The 22,285-nt window shown below is 45.3% G+C and overlaps 1 protein-coding gene across 1 annotated transcript in view; it reads left to right on the top strand.

The window, feature by feature from the left end:
- Positions 1 to 22,285, top strand: part of LRIG1 (leucine rich repeats and immunoglobulin like domains 1) — a 91,276-nt gene that overhangs the window by 21,023 nt on the left and 47,968 nt on the right. Inside the window, exons 2-3 of the mRNA XM_064432973.1 lie at positions 13,880 to 13,951; positions 18,804 to 18,878. Coding sequence (XP_064289043.1) covers positions 13,880 to 13,951; positions 18,804 to 18,878 — 147 coding nt within the window. The remainder of the gene's footprint in view (positions 1 to 13,879; positions 13,952 to 18,803; positions 18,879 to 22,285) is intronic.

Below are 22,285 nucleotides of genomic sequence, written 5' to 3'. Positions count from 1 at the left end.
CAGTGTTTTTAATGGAAAGTGAAGACTAAATGAAATATTGGGGATTCAGAGATGTGTATGTATGTATGTATATATCCATGTATAAAGCTGTAGTTCCTCCTTTTCAACTAAAAGAAATGAAGGCAGAAAACCAGACCTGTTTCCTGTGTTTGCAGCAGCACCTTCCCCACTCTGGAGCCATGTGGATGGTGGGGGAGAAAGGATGGGGAGGGCAGCTTGGCTCAGGCTGTGGAATTGTGTGATTGCACAGCTCCAGGCAAATATTGACACCAGGTTTCTTGGCAGATGTGCTGTTCCTGAGGTGCCTTGGGAGCTAAAGATCCTTCCCTGGCACTTTCTGCAGCCCTTCCTGGGGTGGTGAGTAAAGGGAGAGGAGCTCAGTGAGTGTTAGTGATGGGTGCTGAAGAAATGTTTCACCCACAAATACTCTGATATCACAATATGAGATCCTTACCAAAGGTGTATGGATGTCTGCAGATGTGCAGAGGGATGGAATACCTTTGGTGTGTCAGCACTGCCAGCCTGGCACAGGTCTGAATTCAGGGCATGCAGGCATCTGCTCTGCTTTTTGCATCTTTAAAAAACAAAATAAAAACCAATTGCTGGCCGAGAAAGGGAGAATTGTAGAGTGCTGTTTTCCATCAGCACTTGGCTGCCTGGGCTTTGTGCCGTGGCAAGGGTGAGCATGTGTGAGATAACCTGCTCTCTCTGCTGCACTTCTAGAGAATACTCCAGAGGATTGTTAACATCAGCCAGATACCTCTGTGCTGTGGCTCTGTAGTGCAGGCTGGACAAAAGGTTAAACTGGGCAGTCATTTTTGCAGTTACTTCCTATACAACACTCTGGAGAAAGTCCAGTATCACTTAGTTAACTTTTGCAGAGCCATTTCCTGCAGGTTTTGTTAGAGAAAAGCAAGGTTATGTGTTTCCAGTTGCAGTAGAGTTATTTTCCCCTATAAAATGCACTGCAATTTATTTTTACACAATTTTGATTGGTTTGCAAAGACGTGGAGGGTTTGGAAGATCTGGAAAGTTTTTTGGTTTTTTTTTATTTCATACCTCACTTGCTGTGACAAATTGAGGAAAATGTGTTTTTTTTAATGTGGCATTGCTGAAGTCTGGCCAGGCTGGGATAGGGAGTGTGCACAGCATGTGCTCCCACACTGATGTCTGACCCAGGGTCCTGCTCCTGGCACTGCCCAGTTTTGGGAAGCACTGAGGAAGTTTTTCTCCTTCAGGCAGGTCACAGCCTGGCAGTTTGCTGCAGCTTCCTGTTCTTTGTGGCTGCACAGATGTGGGGATGAATTGCACAGGGGTTCTTTCCTCTGGTTTTTCAGCCATGTGAGGTGTTGTCACCCTCTGGTCTCCTTGGGCTTGCCCACTTCCATCTCTCCATGTCCCCTCTTGTGGGGTGCTTTGGCTTCTCCATCATGGTTCATCTCAGGATTTCTTCATCCTTTCATGTGAATTGCTGCACTTTTCCCCATTGTTGTCTGTGCTTAGAGCAGCAGTGCTTTCCACAAGCCCTAACTCTTCTTTCTCTGATTTCCTTGAAATGGTGACATTTATTATTTTCATAGAGATCAGTCTGTCTCCTCTCAAAGGGACATGATTTGAATTGTCCAAGCAATGAGTTCACCTGTGTCCCTCACTCTGCAATAACAAACCTTGGGAGCACCCTCTGCATTCATGTTCCCCAAATAATCCCATTTTGGAGCAGGGGTTGGTGTGAAGCCAAGGAGCCCTTGGCCCTGGGAGAGCTGCAGGTTGTGCAGTGAATGGTGAGCCCCTGGCACAGTGCCTGGGCTCACAAGGACCACTCTTAAGAGGGGAAGGGTATTTCTGTTCCTGGCCAAACTGCAGTGTTAGCTTTTCTATTTTCAGGGCAGCCAGGTGGCCACCCACATGGAGTTTCATTATGGGACTTTTGAAAAATATTTTGAGAGGCCATTGGGTAAGTTTAAGATGGCATCTCCTTTGGGTTATGCCTGAGTGAGGTGGGCTCAAAGCAAGAGGCAAGGACCTGTCTGCCTTTTAACATCTTCGTAAAGAATTTGTTGCTTGACTGCAGCATCCTCTCGGATGAAGGGATTCCCTGTACTTGGAGCTGGGACTGGAGCTCCTGTGACAAATGCACATCCTCTGGTGAGCAGAAACTAAGACAGTTGTAACAGAAAATCTTATCTGAAATGCCAAGAGGAGCAGTATGATTCCAGTAATAATAGTTAAAAGAAGAAGGAAATTAGTTTATTCAAGTATCTTCTGAATCCAGCAGTTTTGTAGGGAGAGTGGGTTCTTTATTGTTTCCCATAGCAAAAGAATTGGGAAATGTTCCCCTCCCCTCTGCAATGTGGAAAGGATAAAAGTCTATAGAAGGGAAAGTTTGTTCTTTGACTGAACTTTAAACATCTACATTCCCTTTGAATTAGCTGTGATGCCTTTAGCTGAGAAACTCTGCAAATCCAAGGGAGTTCATTGAATAATAAATCAAGGCATCCATCCAGCAAAGTACATCAGAGCCCTTTGAAGTAGATGAAAAAATACCTTTCTGATCTGAAAGAGAGCTTTGGTGCCTGGCTGATGCTAATGCAGGGTTCAAACTCAGCTGCAGTGGCCCCCAACAGAGGTGGGGAGCAGCAGCAAATGTGGGCTCCTGAGCAGCTGCTTCCCCTGGGCTCTGCCTGGAGCCCCATTTGTCCAGGACTCCTGAGAGTTTAAGAGAGCCAAACAGCAAAAAACTGCAGCCAGTGGAAATAAGGACTGATTTTTAATGCTGCAAAGTTCTGAGATACCAGACTTGGGGAAGAGCAAACTCATTTGAAGGACTTGCTAAAATTTAATTACCTGTAACTTTTTCTCCTTTCTGCAGTCTGAGTTGCACTAATACAGAAATCTGGCTTTGTAAGTGGAAGGAGCTGAAAAACAGCACCAATAAAAGCTGTAAAGCTCTCAAAGATTTTTTAAAATAGTGCTTCTGTAAAAGATGTGACATTATATGGCGGGGCAGAGTGCAATAAAGATATTTTACTAGCACTCTTCACAACTCAGTTGTAAGTTGTACAGCTGTCCCAAACTCCCCTGATAAAGCCTTTCTAGCTGTGTACATCACTGTAATTATATTGCCTCATGCATGTGTTTGTGTTTACATGAAGGTCATGTACACGTGTAAGTCGTTTAAGGATGAATGCACACATGTGAGATTCTGGTGTAGTAAGGAACGTTAAGGCTGGCATGTGAAGCAGCAATAGGTTCAATTGTTCCCTCAGTGACTTTATGGCATTCCTTGGGCAGAGAATTGAGCTTCAGCTCCATCTGCTTTGACATTGCTGCTGTCCCAATGGCAAAAAGCAATACAGGAGTTATGCCAAAAAAGTCTGAATGATTGTTCAGACAGCTGACCCTGATGTTAACATCGAGGTGGGAAAGTGCTTTGTATAGAGCACACTCTCACACACAATTACCCACTCACTCACACTTGTATTACTCTTGATCTAAGTGGAAATGGCTTGTTTTAAATGCAGTTTTTCCATCTTGAAGGTCAATTAAACCAAGTTGGAGGTCAGATAGAAGGGACAGAACATTTGCTTCTTGGTGTATCTATTTCTGTAATGTTATCAGTGCATGTGGTTTTATTTCTAGCATTTTGTTCCCAGGGCTTCCTCTAAGGCTGAACAAATTGGATCAGTTGGATGTAGTACAGCTCCCATTTTGGGGTTAGAAATCCATTAAATTGCTTGGTGCTTTGTTGGCAGTACGAAAGTGCTTGGAGTGGAAGTGCATTATGATTGGACATTGATTACTTGAAAGGAAAGGGGATGGATGCTTGTGTAAACCGTACACCTCCAGCCAGGATGGCCAGCTTAGGGGTTTTTTAGTTTAAAATCGTCAGGTTTTGCCCTTAAAATGCTGTTCTTTATTACAGAGAAGAGCTATTTTTAAACTGGAAATGAAGAGCTGTCTGCCATGTGTTCCTCACACCTCTGGGGGATTAGAGCTGGCCCTGCACCATGCAGTGCTGCCAGCCATGGGTAACTAGTCCTTGAGATGGTTTGAGGTTATATACATCATTCCTTTCCACACACAGAATGTTTGGATTTGGCCAACCCCTCCGTTTCAGCCCGTGGCATTGGAAGGTGCCAGGAATGTCCTTGCTCTGGTAGATTTCAAACTGAGTGAGTTTATGGCGGGCACAGGGTTGTAATTCCACTTGGACTGATCAGAGAGGGCTTTATTTGCACTGTGCAGAGCTGCAGAGCTTGCCTGGGTGTTCTGTGAGATCAGAGTCGCTGCTGCAGGGGGAGGAGAGGGGCAGAGCTGGCAGGGCTGGCCGCTGCCTGTGTCCTGGCTGGCCCAGCTGGGTGGGCTCTGCTGGCTCTGCTCCCTGGGTCTGTTAAACTTTGCAGCCCATCTGAGGAGGCAGAGCTTCACATCAGTCCATCTGCTGAGAGTTTTCCTGGTGACAGCCCAGCACGAGCACTGGGTGGCTGGGGAGGAGCAGCCACCAGTGTGCATTGTGGCCAGGCAGGCAGAGAACAGGACAGCAGTGGTTCTTTCTGGGAAAAGCCTCTAAAAGCACTTAGGTACCATCACTGAGAGAGCAGGAGGTGATGCAGCCCCTCCGTGTGGGTGGAAAGCAGCATCAAGTGCAGGAGAAGCTGGAGCAAGCCTGGAGTGAGCCCCCATGCCTGGGCCACAGGAAAAATCTGCACAGTGGTTTTATAGAAACTTTTCTCCCAACTCTTTGCCTGATTAGTTTTAACCAGTGCACAAATATTCCTTGGTGCCACTTCATGTTTTGGGGGGAGCGGGGGGGAGATCAGTCCTTCCTGATTAACTATTAATAAGAGCCAGGAGAGAGTGGCTGAGCAAACAGAGAGGGGGAGAGGTTGTGTGCCCTGTCCCCAGCATTAATGATTGACTGGGCAGGGCCATGCCCAGTGCTGTCACTGGGCCAGCCATGGCCAGCTCTCACTCAGGGTGGGCTCTGCAAAGGGGCAATGCCAGCTCTGTGCTGAAATTTCCTCCTCTCAGGGCTTGGGGATCCCCAGTAATGCAGACGTGGTGCTGCTGGGTCGTGGCATCCAGAGTGTTGTGCATTTGCTAAGTTAATATTTCTGATAAAAAGTGCGTTTGGAGCAGTGGAAAAATATAATTTTGGCTGGTTAAGGTCTCTGAACTCACCAGGAGCTTTTGGATTCAAACCATTTGAATCCCAAAGAGAGCAGAGCATATTGCAATTCTGTGTTCATCGAGAACTTGAAGTATGGATTATTAAATATTACTGAATGGTTGACCTTGGAAGTTTTCTAAAATCATGGAAATCTTGAACAGTGTTTGAGGAATTTCTGAATTATCTCTCTGTGTTCTCTCTGCACTCAACTTCTAACCCACAGCTGGATTTTGCAAAGTCATGTGGTGGGAGGGTTTGATTGCTAGCAGTCCAACATTGCTGCTGTGGGTCTTCCCAAACATCTGAAAAAGCCAAAGGTATAACGTGGTTTATCTGCTGTGAGTACTTGTGAAGAATTGCACAACTTTCAGAAGAAAATATTTGCTTTGCAAAAGGAGCCATTTTTGAAACTGTAAATAGCACTTAATGCTGATTTATCAATGTAGCTTGTTACTGTTAATGGAGGCTGAGCAGTTCTAAGGTAGATATGTAGTAAATTACATAGTTATTAATCCTCAATAAATTGGTTTAATATGTTGAATACACAGTGGGGAACCTTAAGTGAAAATGTTAGTAAAAAAGTCATGGCCTTTATTGATTTACCAAAGAAAAACTGCTGTGATGGAAGCAGGAGCAATTTGTTGGTGAGTATTTTGTTTGAGCTGGGCTATCCAGCCCTTGCTCCAGTGGTTTAAAAGAGAGGCTGCTTTGCTTTGTGGGTGCAAAATCACCAAGTATCAAATTAGAAAAAAGTGAGTTTGGTCATACAAAGTCAAGCAACCAACTTGCAGCTTTTGGTTTTAGGGCTACGTCTTTCTCATGGCAGTAGTTAGCACTTTAATTAAAGCAATAAACCCAGAACAAACCCTCTGGGTGTCAGGGCAGATGATGGGTGGAGTTTTATTTGTGGGTTAAAAAACTCTCCACATCCTGCTTTTCCTTCCAGCTGCTTACCTGTCACAGGTGGCAAAGCAGGATTGCTTTACTTGAAATTAAATGCAGTTATTCTTATTTAGATGCTCATGCCCCCTTTGAAAAGTGTTTTTGCTTTGATGCAATCCTTGGAGCTGATGCCTCAGTGTGTTTTGGAGAGGACTGTTCTCCTTCAGGCACTGCAGCTTAATAGAAGAGGCAAATACAGAGCAAGATTGCTGCAATTAAATGCTGCCTGCCCTGAGCCCTGCAGCATGCCCTGTTCCCTGCACACAATGCTGCCTTTGACTGGGCTGGGGGCACAGGAACCTGTGGCCCCACAGGAGGGTGTGCAGCCTCAGGCTGCAGCCTGTGTGCCTGTGGCTAGTGCTCTGCTCAGAAGCACAAAAAGCAATGTTCAATACCTTGTCATTCCTGCTTCTTCTGCCCTGGGAAGGGCTGAATGTGCCCAGGAAACAGAGGGGCCTGGGGGGATCTCACTGCAGGGGCAGGGCTCACAGCCCTGCCCTGCCACTGACACCACTGCATGGCTTCCAAATTACTTCACTGCTTGGAATCTCACTTCACGCTTTTTGGAACAATTGGGACAATATTTTTTGAGCAATTGAAACACTGGGAAAAACTTGTTGAGTGGGCCAGGATCAAGCTCTGGTGAACTGAGTATCCTTGTGTCTCTTCTGATGGTGCAGAGTCATAGCATGAGGTTCATGAGAACCTGAGTTACCCAGGTGATTTCTACAAGAGTTATGGAGTATTTGCATACATGTGTGGTTATGTAGATTAAGTTGCATCTAAGCCTTCTGTCTTAAGAAATAAAATAAGGGGTTTTGGAGGAAATGATCTTTCAAGAAAAGTAAAAGAAAAAAGCAGAGAAGAACTCTACTTGAGTTTTGCTAAGGTTATTAAAATAGGAGGAAATGGGATCCTAGGTTTTGTCAAAACACATTTGTGTAAGCCTAACAGGGCCTAAAATAACCTGACACTGCCCTGTTGAAAGAGACAAATAAGCCTGTAAGAATTCTTGGTGTAGGAGATGTGGAAGCCCCAGCAGCCTTGCAGTGCTCCTGCAAAGGATTCCTGCCTTTGCTCAGCCCTGAGAGTGTGCCTGCTCATCCTGTGCTGCCTCTTGGAATCTGGCAGTCCACAGCGGCAGAGATATTTACATTTACAGCCCTGGAAGGCTGAAAATGTGTCCCTGAAAGTCACTTGAAGTTAAGATCATTCCCAAGTTTCTCGAACCATACCAACCACACACTAAATTAAATTGTAGTCTGGCACAATACTTCTCAGTGATGTGGTTTTAATTAGTGTTCTTTGCATTAATGCCTGCATGCATCTGCTGGGATCCGTGTGCTATCAATTCTTTGGGGATCATGCTACAGGAATTTCCTTTACAGTATCATTGGTCATGACTGAGAGTGATTCATGGTGCAGTTTTCTTGGTGTCTGGATGACCTCTCAAAGTTTGTCTTCACTGTCAAATTAGCTCATATTATGGCTTGAGGGCTGCCCTTAAGTTGACTCCCTCCTGCACATAAAGCCCCTTATATGAGCAGGCTGTTAACCCAAGCCAATATAATGCTGTTGCTGCTGCTAATTTGAACAAGGACATAAGTAAAGCCTGAGTGAGCACATCATCTGAGCCACTAACAGAACCTCTCAGTGGTGGGGCACAGCTTCACCCATGTGGGTGCTGTGTAGCCTCTCAGTGTCCTGCAGAGTCCCCTTCTCTCAAAGCACTTAGAGCAGCAATCCGGGGCATCCACCTCACTGGTGCCCTGTGTCTTGGTGCTCTTACCTCCTTCTAGGTGCCATGCTTGCTGTGGGCCATTTCTGGGCTGCATTTCAGAGTCTCTGTAAGCTGCATGCTTTGCACTTGCAGGCAGCACCCTGTACCTGGGGTACTTATAGCAGAAATCACAAAGGGCTTGGCTTGGGGCTCAGTGGCTGAAAAGCTGCCTGCTGAAAGAGGACAGGAGGTGCTGGTGGACAGCTGTCTGAACATGAGCTAGCGAGTGCCCAGGTGGCCAAGAAGGCCAGTGGCACCCTGGCTTGTACCAGCAATAGTGTGGCCAGCAGGAGTGGGCCAGTGATCATCTTCAGCACTGGCCATGCATTGAATCCTGGATTAGTTCTGGGCCCCCACTCAGGACACACAGTTGGATGCTGGAGCATGTGCAGAGGAAGGGACTGGAGCACAGCTCTCATGAGAAGAGGCTGCAGGAGCTCTTTGGCTGCTCTTGCCTCATGGGAGTGGACTTTGGACCTGTTCTGTGCACAGCAATCAAAAATGGACTAAAGCTACTTCTTTCTGTCCTGACTGTCCCTACAGCCACCTGAATCCACAGAATCTCTGATGGCTTTGTGCTTCAGCATTAATGCTCACCTGTCCCTGCTTACAAGGACACTGCCATCTCTCTGGCACCTCACAAGCTTGTTTAAAAGAGACATCTGAGCATGCTGTCTTCCTGCACAGCTGTACACTCTTAGCATGGGCAGTGTGCTCCCTCTCTTGCTCCCCTGGCCCCCATCCCCAAGCTAATTCAGCTGCAGCCATGCTTTTCATACCCACTCAAGTGTGCATGGGGCCTCCATTCCAGGGCTGTAAAGCCATCTACAAACATGTGGGAAGAGGATGGTGCCTATTCAGTGAGCTGCAGACTAGGCAGCTATCTTTCGACAGATGAGCCAGAGGAATTTCTACTGCAGGGCTCAATTGTTCTGGGCCCTCACTCCCTTTTGTGCAGGAGCAATGAAAAGTTGTGTTATGACAACGGTTGACAAAGTGTTTAATGAAAGCCACAGTTGGCAGTGACAGAATTTCAAGCCATCCTCCTTTTCTCCAATGCCTGTCATCAAAAGGTGCAGAAACACTTTTGACGTAATCTTCTGCACTGACAGATTAATGGTTTTGATGTAAGGGTTGGAAACTTTCACCTTGCAGAACAGAATTTAGCCATCATCGTGGTGGACAGGGACCAGGAGCCATGTATGTCTCTGTTCCTTTGTGTGGTTTTCAGCAGAGAGGTAGGTGGCTTTTCTCTGCACTGGTCAGGGTCCCAAAGCAGAGCCAAAACTTTGATATAAACTCCTGGTCTACCCTGCACCTTGCCCAAGGGGGCAGGGTTGGCCTCTCACAGGTGAAAGAACTGACTGACCCCTCCTCATAGGCAAGCAGGACTCTTTCTGTGACAGCACTGTTTCTTTTGACCATACCCAGTTATTTAACAAGACTTTCACTTCAGTCTCTGCAGAGTTCAGTGATCCACAGTGCCACTTTCACAATGCCAACTGAAGGCAAACACTGCTTTCTTATTTAGAGACTGCAGTGGCTGAGAAGACAGAACAGGGCCCTTCCCATATTGATTTAACAGGCTCTCAGTTCCTGATCATGGGCATCTTAGTGACAGGAGGGGAAAACCCTGCATTGTTGGATTAGCCAATACAAGGAAGAATTGAAGTCTGTAATGGATAAATTACATGTAGAGAACTTTTCATGCCAGTAAATCAGAATAAAATTTAAAAGCATTTACCAGCTTTTCCTTTTCAATAGAAGCTGATATGAAAAAAACATCTGAATGTTAGGGGCTGCTCAGGTTGGTGGTTCTCCTCTGCTAGCTGTAGAACTTCTAACCTTTGGTGGATGCTTCCCTGAACTCACAGCTCAGGCTCTTGAATTTATCTGTTTTCTCTCCACAGCTGCCTTGGAGGGATCAGAATATCCTTCCATGAGTAATTTAACATACCCATGCAGAGAAGCAGGGCACTGAGCAGTTCGTGGGCAGCCCCACTTTTGGGCTCGGCTAACCTCAAATGTAGGTGCCAGGAAATGGGCAGGATATGGACCAAAGCCATGGGGTCTTGGAACTGGCATAAAACACTGCAGGTGATGCTTTATAAACTGGCTTTGAAGAGGTGCTCAGGGTGAGAGATACCTCAGAGGGCTGGGTGGCTGCTGATTTGGGGAAGGATAGGGTTTTGGTGTTGGGAGTTGATGTCTTTCTTTCTTTGAGGAAGACATTTTGGAAAACTGGCAGAAACATTTATTTGATGATTCATTGGACAGCTGTGGCATCATCCCAAGGGCTCCTCCAGAAGGAATGCATTCTGTGCTACAGAGGAACAGCAAATGTGCCAGCTTTCAGTGATGGGGCATCTGTGCCCCTGGGCTTGGCATCTCCAGTCAGCCTCCACTGCTGCTCTGTTCAGCTCAGAGAGGCCAGCCTGGTGGGGACATTAAAGCCCTGCAGTGCTTCAGTGATGGACATTTGGGACCCACACTTAGGGGTGGGAGAGCCCCATGACCTCAAGTTTTGAGCTCCCTTCTTTATTTGCATTACTGGAGCCCAACCACGATTGAGGCCTCATTTCATCAGCATCAGGCAAACCAAGACAATACCTACCTCAATTTTATTTACAGTCTAAATAGACAAGACAGACAAAGGGTGGCTGTGGAAACAAAAGCTCTGGAGAGGTGATGTGACATGACCCGGTCACACAGCAGGAGATTAAGAGAGCCAGGAATAGACAGAGGTTTCCTGACTCCCAGTCCCAATGATCTATCTATTGAAACATGTTAATTCTTTCTCTCACTTAAATGCTGTGACTGGCATGCCACATACTGCCTAGTGAGGGGATCAGAGCTCTGGGAAACACATCCTTTGATTGCTAATGCTTCAGGCTAGAAATTCTTGGGTATTTTAATATAAGTTAAAATACAGCTAGTGCCAGAAACTCAGTAAACTTTATTTCGGCGTATCTATGTAATTTCAAGTCTCCTGTTTATTTTGTACTGACTGTATTTCTAGCTTTCATTTCCCCACTGATTTTTGAGCAGTGTAGTGTACATTTATGAGGATGCTTGGTGGTTGGGGTGAGTAGTGTGGGGAGAACTGAAGGCTTGGGTGTTCAAGAGGATGGAGTTCACCTGCATTTCTACAGCAACTCTTGGGAAGTCTTTCTGTTGCTGCTGCAGCAAAATCTGTCTGTGCTCTCTGAAGAGCCAGCTACTTGTGCAGTGACTTAGATGTTCAAATGTCCTGAATGGCAGCAGCAATAATCAGAAAGTCACTTTGGGTGACGTTAAATTGTGGCCATGAAATCCTTTAATTTATGGAGATGTTGTTTTTTCACTTGTAAACTTTGGAGGTTCATGTCAGCATCCCTCAGTGCCTGAGCACAGGCTAAGCCAGGGATCTGGTCCCTCTGGCAAGTGCAGGGAGGATCAGTTCTGGTGCATGTGTTCTTGTTTCTTGCTTCATAAAACAGCCTCTTAGCCTATTGCAGAGGAATGTGTTGAGGAGAAATACATTGCCTGAAAAATGTGAAATCTGGCTGTAGTAAAAGGCATAGAAATACATGAAAACAGATGGATTCATGCACCATCATGTCTGGCTGTATTTCCCCCTTTACTTTGTCACTTGTATTTCTGTGGCAGCTTTATTGTGCTGAGCCTGTAGGACGTTAGCTGTTGTGTTTTCTCTTTTTGCCTGTAGATCAGGCAGGGACAAGCTCCAACCTGATCTTACTGTGTGGTTAAAAAAAAAAAAAAAGTAGTAATGTAATCTGTGGGCAAATTGCACTTTAATTCGTAATTGTGCTATGAATATGGACTTGGCTTTCAAACACACTCTGAGTTTAAACTGCAGTTTGACTTTTATTTAGATAAATGCCTTTGAGTTCATAGTGAAATGGATATCTGCTGTAGGCTGGTATTGATTTAAAGGTCTCTTGAGTGTTTTAAAAGACAGTAGGGGCTTACAGGACAGCATATTTTAAACTGAGATGCTTGGTTAGGTTTTACACTCCTGTACAGCTTCAGTTCTAGGCTCTGTTAAGAGCCAGCCTCTGTTGTTGATTTGTGGAGCATTCTTCCACAGCAGGTATTGGCAAAAAAAATTGAACATTTTGGGCAAGATGCAAGGAGCTGCCTTCAGAGCTGAACTGATGGGGAATGGCATGATGTGAGAGCCATCAAATGATTCCCTGTGCAGGGGAACGCTTTGAGGACTTCCCATAAATGCATTACAAGAGGCCAGGTGATCAATATCTGCTTTTTAGCTTGAAAGAGGTGTTTATCACTTCCTGCAAAGTTGGTAAGCTTTGTAGTCTTTCAAGTCTTGGTATTTTGTAAGGGTGCTGTGAGCCTGGATTTCTCTCTGCATTGCCACAGAGTGCAGTGTGTTTGTGTGAGCACTTCAGGAGATACTTTCCATCAGTGCTCTTCTGGCAGCTGCCTTTTCTCTGTGTGTGCCTCAGCTCTTGGGTCACGGGGCATTGGTAAAAGTTCAGTAGGTGCCTCAGTGACTTAGATCCTGTTTGGGTTCCAGACCTGCTTGCTTTCTGTGGGCACAAAGCAAAGAAAAGCCCAAACCAGGGAAGATTGGCCAGTTTTCTAGTCAGACTGGCTTGGTGGTTTGAATAAGCAGCTCCATGTTTGAGGGCTTATCTAAAATCAGGCCATGAATCTTTTGGGTTGTGTTCAGAGGTGCAGTAAGAGGGTGTAACCTCCCTGCAGAGGAGGCAGCAGGGTTGAATTTTACCCAGGGTAATATCCCAGAGCAGGGTGTGGAGCAAAGTAAAATTAAAGAAGTCCCCCTCACAATTTCCTTACAATTTACTGTGGTTGCTTTTCTGCTACCACCCATCAATTTGCCTCCTCCCTCTTTAGATTACACACTCACAGAAACATGCCAGCACTGCATACAGAATGGTAATTAAAGCACTTGTTACTTTCTGCATCATTAGTCACTTGGGCTTAATTGATCCGGTTAGTCCCTAGCTGCAGGTTTGACCTGTCCTGTGTGGTGTGCTGAGGGTGCATGTCTTGGAGGGAAGGCTCTGCTGTTGCACTGTGTGATGCTACAGCAGAGCATGGCAAAGCTCTTGGAGTTGGCACTTAATCTGCATTATTTTGCCTGTTTGCCACCCCTAGCAATCCTTTTAGTGTGTTCCTTCCTGCAGCATGTTGAGTTCTGGATGTGTTCCCAATCAGGGATGTCCTGTGGGGCTGATCTGCTGTCCCACCAGGCTACTTTCAGATAACACAGCACAACCCATTTGTCATCCATCGGTGCTGGAATATGATTTAGGTTTAGGTTTGGGCTGTTGGATAGTTGGAAAGTGTTGGCTGGGGTTGTTGAGGAGCAAAGTGTGTACTGCTGTGTGGCTTGAAAGCTGTATTCACTGATTTAAAAAAAAACAAACATGTAGTGATAGACTAATTGTATAATCTTGTTAGAAAATGTAGAAAAATATTAGAAAATTAGAAAATATATTCAAAAAAATACATGTTTACACATAGTAAGTGTAAACATATGTGTAAAATACACATAATATGTGTATTTTGTGTGTAACACACAGTGGTAAATAAAAAATATCCTGTGTGAATATAGCTATGAAATATTTAGTGGAAGGTTTGTTGATTGTTTCAGTTCAGACTTTAATTTGTCAGGAAACATCCTATTCATCTGTGATTAGTTTTGTGGTTGGAAATAATCAATAGTAGAATAATAAATGTAATTGTGTAATATGAAGACAAATTAAAACCACATTAATCTAATGCAAAAGAGGAAGAAGCTTGGGGAGAGCTAGATAAGATTTTTGTCATGGAACTAAACTCACTCGTGTATTCAGCAGAAAAGTGCTGTTTTGAGTTATTTTTTAAAAAAGAACAAAACCCAAACCTTCCCAGTGCAATCCAGAATAATTAAGATGACTGTTTTGCTGAGCAGGATGAGTGTATTTTGCTGATCCCACTGTCTTTTATTTTAACAGAAACCTGAGCTACAACAAGTTGACAGAGATTGATCCTTCAGTCTTTGCAGAGCTGTCGAACCTGCAGGAAGTGTAAGTATTCCTTCAAATGTTTTAATTGTATTTTGCCAGGGCTGCTTGTGGGCTCTGAGGAAATTATATCTCGTTTCCTAAGACAGTACCTCCTTTAGCTAAGTTGAATGAGCAGGTCTGATTTGGTGTGGAGTTTTTTTCCCCTCTGTATTGTATCTGGGCTGTTTTTTTTAAACTAATCAATGAGCAGAACACAACATCCCAATTAAAACAGCAGAGCTGTTATTGGAAATCATTGGAGTTTGCCTCCCTCGGTGTTGTGCAATGCTTGGAGGCAGCAGTTCAGCACACCTGAACACACACACAAAGCTCCTTGCTGAAAGCATAACCCCGAAGCAAGGCACAGCAGCCTGGATTGTGATACCTGATGCCAACCTAGCCCAAATCTCCCAGGAAACAAAGGTGTAGTGTAGTGGATAACAAAGCACTTAACTGTGCCTCCTCCTCTCTCAGACATTTGTGCTCCTTTTGGAACCAGAACAAACTCTGTTGGCAGTCTTGCTAGAAGAGGCTAAACCAGCAGAGCTGTTTTCTGCTCAGGTGGGGAACAGAGGAGTTGGAGAAGGTCTCAGTGGCTGTGCCAGCCCCTCCTTGCTGGTAAAACAAACCTATTTCCCTGAACTGCAGGTTTTCCGAGCTCCTGGTCTCTGTGAGGGCTCAGCAGTTTCACTCAGAGAGGGGCTGCACTGTCAGCCCTTCACAGGGATTCCTGGAGTTGTGATTTTGGGGTTTAAAAACCAAAAGTGACTAGATTGCAGGCGGTGGGCTGAGGTAATGAGCTCGTGTTTGCCTGGTGAATCGCTGGCATACTTGAGGTTTGGGCTCTGTTTGAAGAGCTACTGGTGCCTCATGGGAAACTGAAAAAACATTTCCTTTCAGAAACAATACTGTGCTCTATCAAGCGTTTTCTCTTGTCCTGTGTCTGTTTTCATTAAGTGTTGGTTCTGGGACTCAAGGAGGGGCCAGATCCTGTGATTCTTAAATAGGCAAAAAGTGGAATTCTCCCTGACTGATGCCTGCTGGATTGGACTGTGGAGATTAATGTAGCATCCCTCTCATGGCCTGATTGCCCCTGGCTCCTCTGTTTACATGAACAGTAGGGACTTGCTGGGAATCATGAGTAAATGAGGAATGTCTGTCAGAATTGACTGCAGTGCTCTGAAACCAGCTCTGCACGATCTTTAGAGAGAAATGAGGTGGGTCAGCAGAACGTTGCCTGCAGGATCTGTTTCCTCAACTTCTCTTTTCACTCTGGAAAACCTTAAATTGCTCTGTGCTTAAAGAAGAGAATTGCAGCCTGATTCTGTGAGACTTTAGAATTATCCTAACATGACTGTGGCTTAGCAATGGCTTTTATTCATGGGAGTGCCTGAAGGTGTGTGACTTCAGGGAGCACGGGGTGGGAAATGTGTGTGGCTTCTGATTCCCCAGGTAGGGAATTCCCTTGAACAAAGTACTGTGTATGTGTAAGAGCAGGACAAGCCCTGCACTGAACAGTTACATGCTGTGAAAAGGTGTCAGGGTTTCTGGGGAGATAAGTGGTGCAGCCACAGTGTAGTGGGTAGATAAGAGCTGCTTGCTGTGTCAGAAAGACAGGGTTAGGGAACAGGGAGAGAGCAGAAGAGTGGGAAGGAGGGAAAGGGAGCAGTCAGAAATGGGAGACCGGAGGGGAGGCAGAGGTCTGGAGCAGAGCCTGGAAGGCAGGCTCTGGGAAGTCTGAGGGAGGAGCTCTGTTAAAAGCCCTATCTACTAATCTTGGTTGCTTTTGAATAACAGCTAAACCACAGACCACTGAAATAAACTTCATTTCACAAGGAGAACCACATCTATATTGCCAGAGCATCTTCTTTCTGAGGGTTTTTTTTTAAGCACTTGACAAACATTCATGAAATAAGCATCATGCTGTGGCATGTCTCAAGAGCAAGTCAGTGTTTCTCTGTGCATGCTGTGCTGGGCAAACCAAGGCACCCTCAGGGAAAGAGATTGCCCCAAATAATAGATGCATTGATAAGACCTGAACCTCCCATGATGCTTCAAACGTACTGTCTGTGGTTCCTGGGCATTACACAAGGCTTAAAACTCTGTGTGTGTCTCTCCATGTGAATAATTAGTGTGGTATATTTTAAAAACATTTTGTTTTCCCTTGATTTAAAGAAAATATCTGCAGACCAAAAGATTTAAACTTCATCCCTTATCTTCGATGCTCTGCTTTGCTTTATTGAGATTGTGATAAAGTCAGAACAGAAATTACCCTACACTTCTTCCTGAGTTTAGGCAGTTTGTGTGCTTTGTTTTGGTGGCATTTATGAGAGGCTTTTAGAAAAGTTTTAAGCCTGTGTAGGTGGAAATTTAGTGGCTCAAAGTGATGCAAAACGCTGTGATCCCACTTGCTCTGAAATAAGTGCTTGAGGCTCAGGGTCGGGGCTGGACTGGGACATTACTTTCCGTCAGGACACTTGATCCTTCTCTCATCCCCTTTGGTGCCTTCATCTGGTGACAATCCCCTGGTGTCCATCCATTCTCATTCCTTGGATGGATGGATGGATGGATGGATGGATGGATGGATGGATGGATGGATGGATGGATGGAGGGTGCTGCTGTGGGGTGGGCCCTGTGCTCCTCTCTGGGGTTTCCTCAGGTCACGTGGATCATGGAATCCACCAAACTGATGGTTTCATGGCTCTCAGGCTTTCCAGGCCCATTGGTAGCAAAGAAAGTAGTAACCACGCTAAAATTCCTCTCCAAACAACTCACCTTTTCTTTTCTAAAGTGCCTTTCACTGAAAGCTCTGGAGAGCTGTGCTATTTTTGAGCAGGCTCCATTTCAGCTTGACACCAGCCTGGCAACTGGACTGTAAATATTTTATATGGGTGGCCCCCCCTCCTCCTCTGCCTCAGCATCCAGAGCGTTTGTGTCGTCAAAGGTGAGGGCTGGGGAAGGAGACTGAAAGTTTTTTAAGTTGTTGAGCCCAGCTGCTCTGTTTTGAGTTTTCCCCCCCTTTTTTTATTTTTTCTTTTTCAATCCTTTACATAGGGAAACAGGGAAGATGAGTGGGAAATCCCAGGCAAATACAGGGCTTGGCTGTCTCCTCTGTGTCAGCAAATGGTGCCTGTGAGCCAAGAGAGAAAATGAGGTGGGAGAACCACTTCTGACTGATTCCTGACATGACAGGAGGCTGATATATGAATATCACACTTATGTCAGAGGAGGGTTTGACCAGTTGTTAGATGCTGGCTGGTGTCAGAGCTGCTTAACTAGAGCTGACCCAGGCTCCTTCTTCTCCACAAGATGCTTAGTTAAATGTTAATGAAAACATGCTCAAATAAGCATTTTAATGCTCTTTCCAGCTTGCTTTGTACCTTTGGAAGCTCTAGACCATGTTGTAATATGAGCAACAGTGAGCTTTTAGTTGCAGAGTGGAGCTCCTTGCTGAATTGCAATGCATCTGGCTTTTTTCCCTTACATTTTAAGGCATGGGTATAATGTCAGAGGCAGAGGAAAGCTTTTATCCCAGCAGTGCTTGGAACTCCTCGTGAAATCAAATATCTTGCCTCCTCTCAGAGGAGCCAGAAGGGAAGTTCTGGGATAAATGTGCCACTGCCCTCTCCCACCTGCCAAAAATAGTGTTAAAAGGAAAGAAGAGGGGAAAAAAAAAACCCCAAAGCCAACATAATTTAAGATTGCCCCTACTCATGCCTGTGGCTTAGCAACCCTCTGGGATGCTGTGCTTTGCACCCAAATTGTGGTGTTGCCAGGATCCCCTGCGGAAGGGGAGCACTGGAGGCCCACAGTGACCCAGAGGCTGTGCCCGGGGGAGCAGTGGGGGGAGCAGGGGGGCTTTGGGGGTCCTGGGGAGCCTGGCCAGGGCTTGGCTGTGATCACTGCAGCAAGAGCAGGGAGAGTGGGCAAGAAGATTGAGAAATTGGGTAATTTTCAAGCAGCCAGACAAGCGACTGTTACAGTAATTAATTGACTAATTCACCGTACAAACAAGGGCTCTTTAAAGCAAGGAAGAGCCAGTCACATGGCAAGGATCTGTTTTCAGTCAGAAAAACACTTGAAGCACTGGGCCCTGGCAGGGGACGATGCTGTGCTGGTGGCTGCAGGAGCTGCTGGCTTGTGGTGCCATGAACCAGGGGCTCTGCGTGCTCCCAGCTGCCTGGAGCAGGGCCCTGTGCCTGGTGACATTGCTGTGCCTGGTGACATTGCTGTGCCTGGTGACATTGCTGTGCCTGGTGACTTTTCCATGCCTGGTGACATTTCTGCTGCCTTTGAGGGGAAATCCCTCTGGGATTTCCAGAGCTGGGCCTGCTGTGGAGAGGATGCCATTGGGTTGTGCCCCCAGGCCCTGACCTGGTGTGAGCGGGGCCTGCTCCTTGGGGAAAGGGTTAAATTCCTGTCCTGAGCCATGGCACACATGGCCTTGAGGTGCAACATCCTCCTGCCTCAGGTTTGACTCTGGAAATTAGTGGGGAGCTGTGAAGTAGGAACCTCTGAAGTAGGTTTTGTGTATTGCATGTGGTTAAGCATTTCCAAAGGACTGTTAATGTATTGTAAAAGCAAGGCATGTTTATTTGTCACTCAGGCAAATTTGTAACACAGGCTAGGAGAGGGCTGTGGCACTGTGCTTTCCTGCCTGGCACTTTATGCAGTGCCTAAACTGGGTGGCAGTGGGGGGAAAAGCTTGTAAAGGAAATATGGTGGTGTATTAAAGAATAAGGTGTGGCCACCAGAGGAGCAGAAAAACCCCTTTAGATGGAGCTTTCTGCCTCAGTGCCAGCCCTCCCCTGCTCCTCCTGTGTTCCTGGGCACAGGCTGCTTGCCTTCAACCCTCAATTTCTGTTTCTTGCAGGAGGCTGGACCACAACGAGCTGAGTGCCATTCCCTCGCTGGGATCTGCTGCTGCCAGCGTCCGCTCCCTGCACCTGTAAGTCACTGCCCCCTCCCCTGCCTCTGGGCTCTCTCTGGGGAGGGTTTAGCTGCCTCTGGGGGTTTCACAGGTGTCACACTCATTCCTGATGACTTTAATGAAGAAAACAGCATCTGGAGTAGTGTGGTTTGTGTGAAGTTGTGTTATGCTTATGGTCAGTGGTAACTTGTATCAGTAAATTCCACAGGTTGAATAAAACTTTTGTTCTCATCTGCCTTTGTGTTTCAACCATTAGGTCATACTTGTGCTATTAAGTTTTACATTTTCTTTATTGTTCTTTTTTTCCTTGGCACTGTTCTGATCATTTCTTCTTTCCTCTTAATGCCAAAGACTATTCATATCTTAATCTTTTAGGGAACTCATTCCAGACCTGTTTTTATTATTTTTTTTCAACTTCTTTTTAACACTTTCTTTTGAGAGAAAGTGATTGTAAAACATGATCTGCAGAAGGTTTGGAGTTCCTAACTTTGGTAGTTTAGATGACCACAGAAGCATCAGACACCTGAGAACTCTTGTGTATTGGCCACCAAGGGTCTTGGGTCAGTGGTGCTGCTCAAGGGAATAAAATATTAATATATCAAACTATTTAGTATCTAAGGAGTGTAGATTTCTAAAATGATTTTTTTTGCATGTGTCTGCTTGTAGTGTGCACTGAGAAGGAATTTTGCTGAGGTATGCATGATACCTCCCAGGTTCCTGGGAATTCTTTATGGCTAATAGGGACTCCAGCAAAGTGCTGGAGCAGTTCAGGTGGTGGCTTCCAGCCTGCATGGCCCTGCAGTACACCTGCAGGCAGTTTTCTGTGCTCTCCAGGGATTTGGTGCTTCTTGTGGTGGAAAATGCCTGTGACCACACCACCAGCTGATTGGCCTCTCTCGCTCAGAAGGCTCTGCCTTAACTCTGAGGATCTGCTGACTTACTGTGCTGCCACATTTATGCTGTGCACCAGGGTTTGAAAAAGACCTCCAGAAATCTGATTTATGGATGGAAAGCTTGCATAGAATTTGCCATCCAGGGATATAGTTTTAGGCCCCCCAGATCGGCTTCTCTTTCTCATGAAGTCTATAAATGCTCTGAGTTCCACAAGCCCCTGTTGTTATTTTTGCTATTAATTTAGCCATTGGCAAAGAACCAAATTGCTGGAGCTTTGGGTTTTTTATTCCTGAAATGAAATGAGCAGTTTGGAAAAGGGGAATAATGACCTGTGGAAGGCAGTAGATTTACAGCTCCTCTGAAATTTCAGAGTGGTGCAGAAGGAAGGAGAAGCTACAAAGCCAAACGATAAAAGGATGGTATTCTGAACAAACCTGCTTAGTATCACTTTCCAGGAATCTGAATTGCTCTCCTCAGCTGCTGCACATAAATAACTCTGATAGCAGGATTTGTAATACTGCTGTCATACTTCTGCAAGAAGGGACTCTTTGTTTAGCTTCTATTAGAGAATGCCACTTCTTTTCCCCCTTGCGTTCCCTTTTAATTTTTATCAGACATAAAAATAGCCTGAAAGATGTTTTAAAGTACCTGCTCCAATCGATGTTGCTGACTCACATTGGAATGATTTGCTGAGGAAGTGAAGTTTTCTCCATCTTTGGGAGTCTGTAATCAATTGGTTGGCTTCCTAAAAGATGGGCCTTTAGTTCAACCCTAGGGTTTGATAGGCAAATTGGTGGCTAAAGTTGTTTAGCCTTGTGTGAGGTAAGGAATCAGATTATATGGTCATACTGGTTTCTTCTGGCCTTCCAGTCTGTGAAGTAATAATTGGGGAGCCTGCCAAACCAAACCCAGGGTGAAGACTCATAATGAAGACTTGTGTACTGAGAAACTGGTTTATGTTTAAGTGTATAGTGTTACAGTGTATTCTTAATGCTAAAGAAAAATAAATACATTTCCTTTTTTTTTTCAGTGTTTAGAAATGTGTGAAGTGTGTTTACCTCACAAACCTCTGAAGTAGGTTTTGTATATTGCATGTGGTTAAGTATTTCCAAAGGACTGTTAATGTATTATAAAAGCAAGACTTGTATATTTGTCACTCAAAACATCCCTTCTGAATGAGTTATTTCATCTCCAACTCTTCTTAAACAGGAGAAAACACTTTTTCTCCTTTAGGGGCTGGAGAAACAATACTGCCAAACTCAGATTTCCCATAAAGTTTGATGGTCATGTGGGGTTTTTTTTTGGGTTTTGCTTTTTAATTTTTTTTTTTTAATGAGCTTTGCTTTGCATTCCCTGCTTTTGGGTTTTCCTTACCTGTCTCCATCACCCAAAACTTGCCTGACCCCACATGTGTGAAGACCAAAGGCCAGTTAAGTATAAATGTAAGCATGTGAGAATCTGTTGAGGAGAGAATTCTCAAAGCTTTCTGCAAGCCTTTGGATGTCCCTGGCTGCAGATGGATGCAGACATAACATATGTATCAAAAATGCTTTGTCCTGATATACTGCCATGGAGTTTGGTGCAGTTATTCCTCGAAGAATCAGTTTGTTTGCCTTGCATGTTGAAAATATTGCCAAAGTCGTTCATTTCAGCAAGAGCAAACATAAGGGACTTGATAAGGCTTTTAATAGAACAGAAGGGAAAAATAATCTATGTACGGGTTACCAAATAAAGACAGACATTAAATGCAAACATCTGTTAGTGCAAACAAAAGCCAGGAAATTCAGCTGGGAGGGAGAGAGCCCAAATCTGGATTCATTCCGAAATTACATCGGAATAGCTGAGAGGAGAACCTTGCCTGAAATTCCCACAGCATTTGTAATTTAGTTACAGTTCCTAGACTTGGACATTTGGGAGTTGATGGCAGGATGTATTCACTGACATGCCCTTGGCTGAGGATTTCCCATCCCAGTGCAGCTACAGTGTGTTAACTCTGAAGGCTCTTGAGGAGACCCTGTTACCTGATCTGGTGGGGAAGGGGATGATGGAAGAAACCATTTATTTGCAGAACTTAGTCTGTTTATATCCAGCTTCCTCACTAATTTGCATGGAAGAACTCTTAGGCTTGCCAGGTTAAAGGAGCTGCAATCAACCCTGCTCTGGTCTGTTAGGTTTTCCTACAAATCCCTGAGCAGGCATAAGCTCAGCCCTTACTCTGGGGTCTCTCTTCACTGCTGCTGCATCTACCTGCACATGAGTAACTGCACCCTGGAGGGGTTTTGGGGCGTTTGGACAGATGATAGAGGTGAATCCTTGTCCTCTGCCCTGGCTCCAGGCCTGATTCAGTCAGCATCCTCTGCCACAGGCTGCTGGGCAGCTGTAGGGCTCAGTGGAGAGTGCTAACCAGACCTCTAGGGCAAGCCTGGCAAACAGACCACACTCTGCCACATCCTCAGCTGGCTGGGAATTAAGGAAGTTAACAGATTAAACACTTAAAAATAACTTTCATTTCTTTCACTGTAAGTATTTTA

The sequence above is a fragment of the Passer domesticus genome, chromosome 9 (genome assembly GCF_036417665.1).
Source record: "Passer domesticus isolate bPasDom1 chromosome 9, bPasDom1.hap1, whole genome shotgun sequence".
In the NCBI taxonomy this organism is placed as follows: Eukaryota; Metazoa; Chordata; class Aves; order Passeriformes; family Passeridae; genus Passer; species Passer domesticus.
This window is presented reverse-complemented; position numbering and strand designations above follow the sequence as displayed.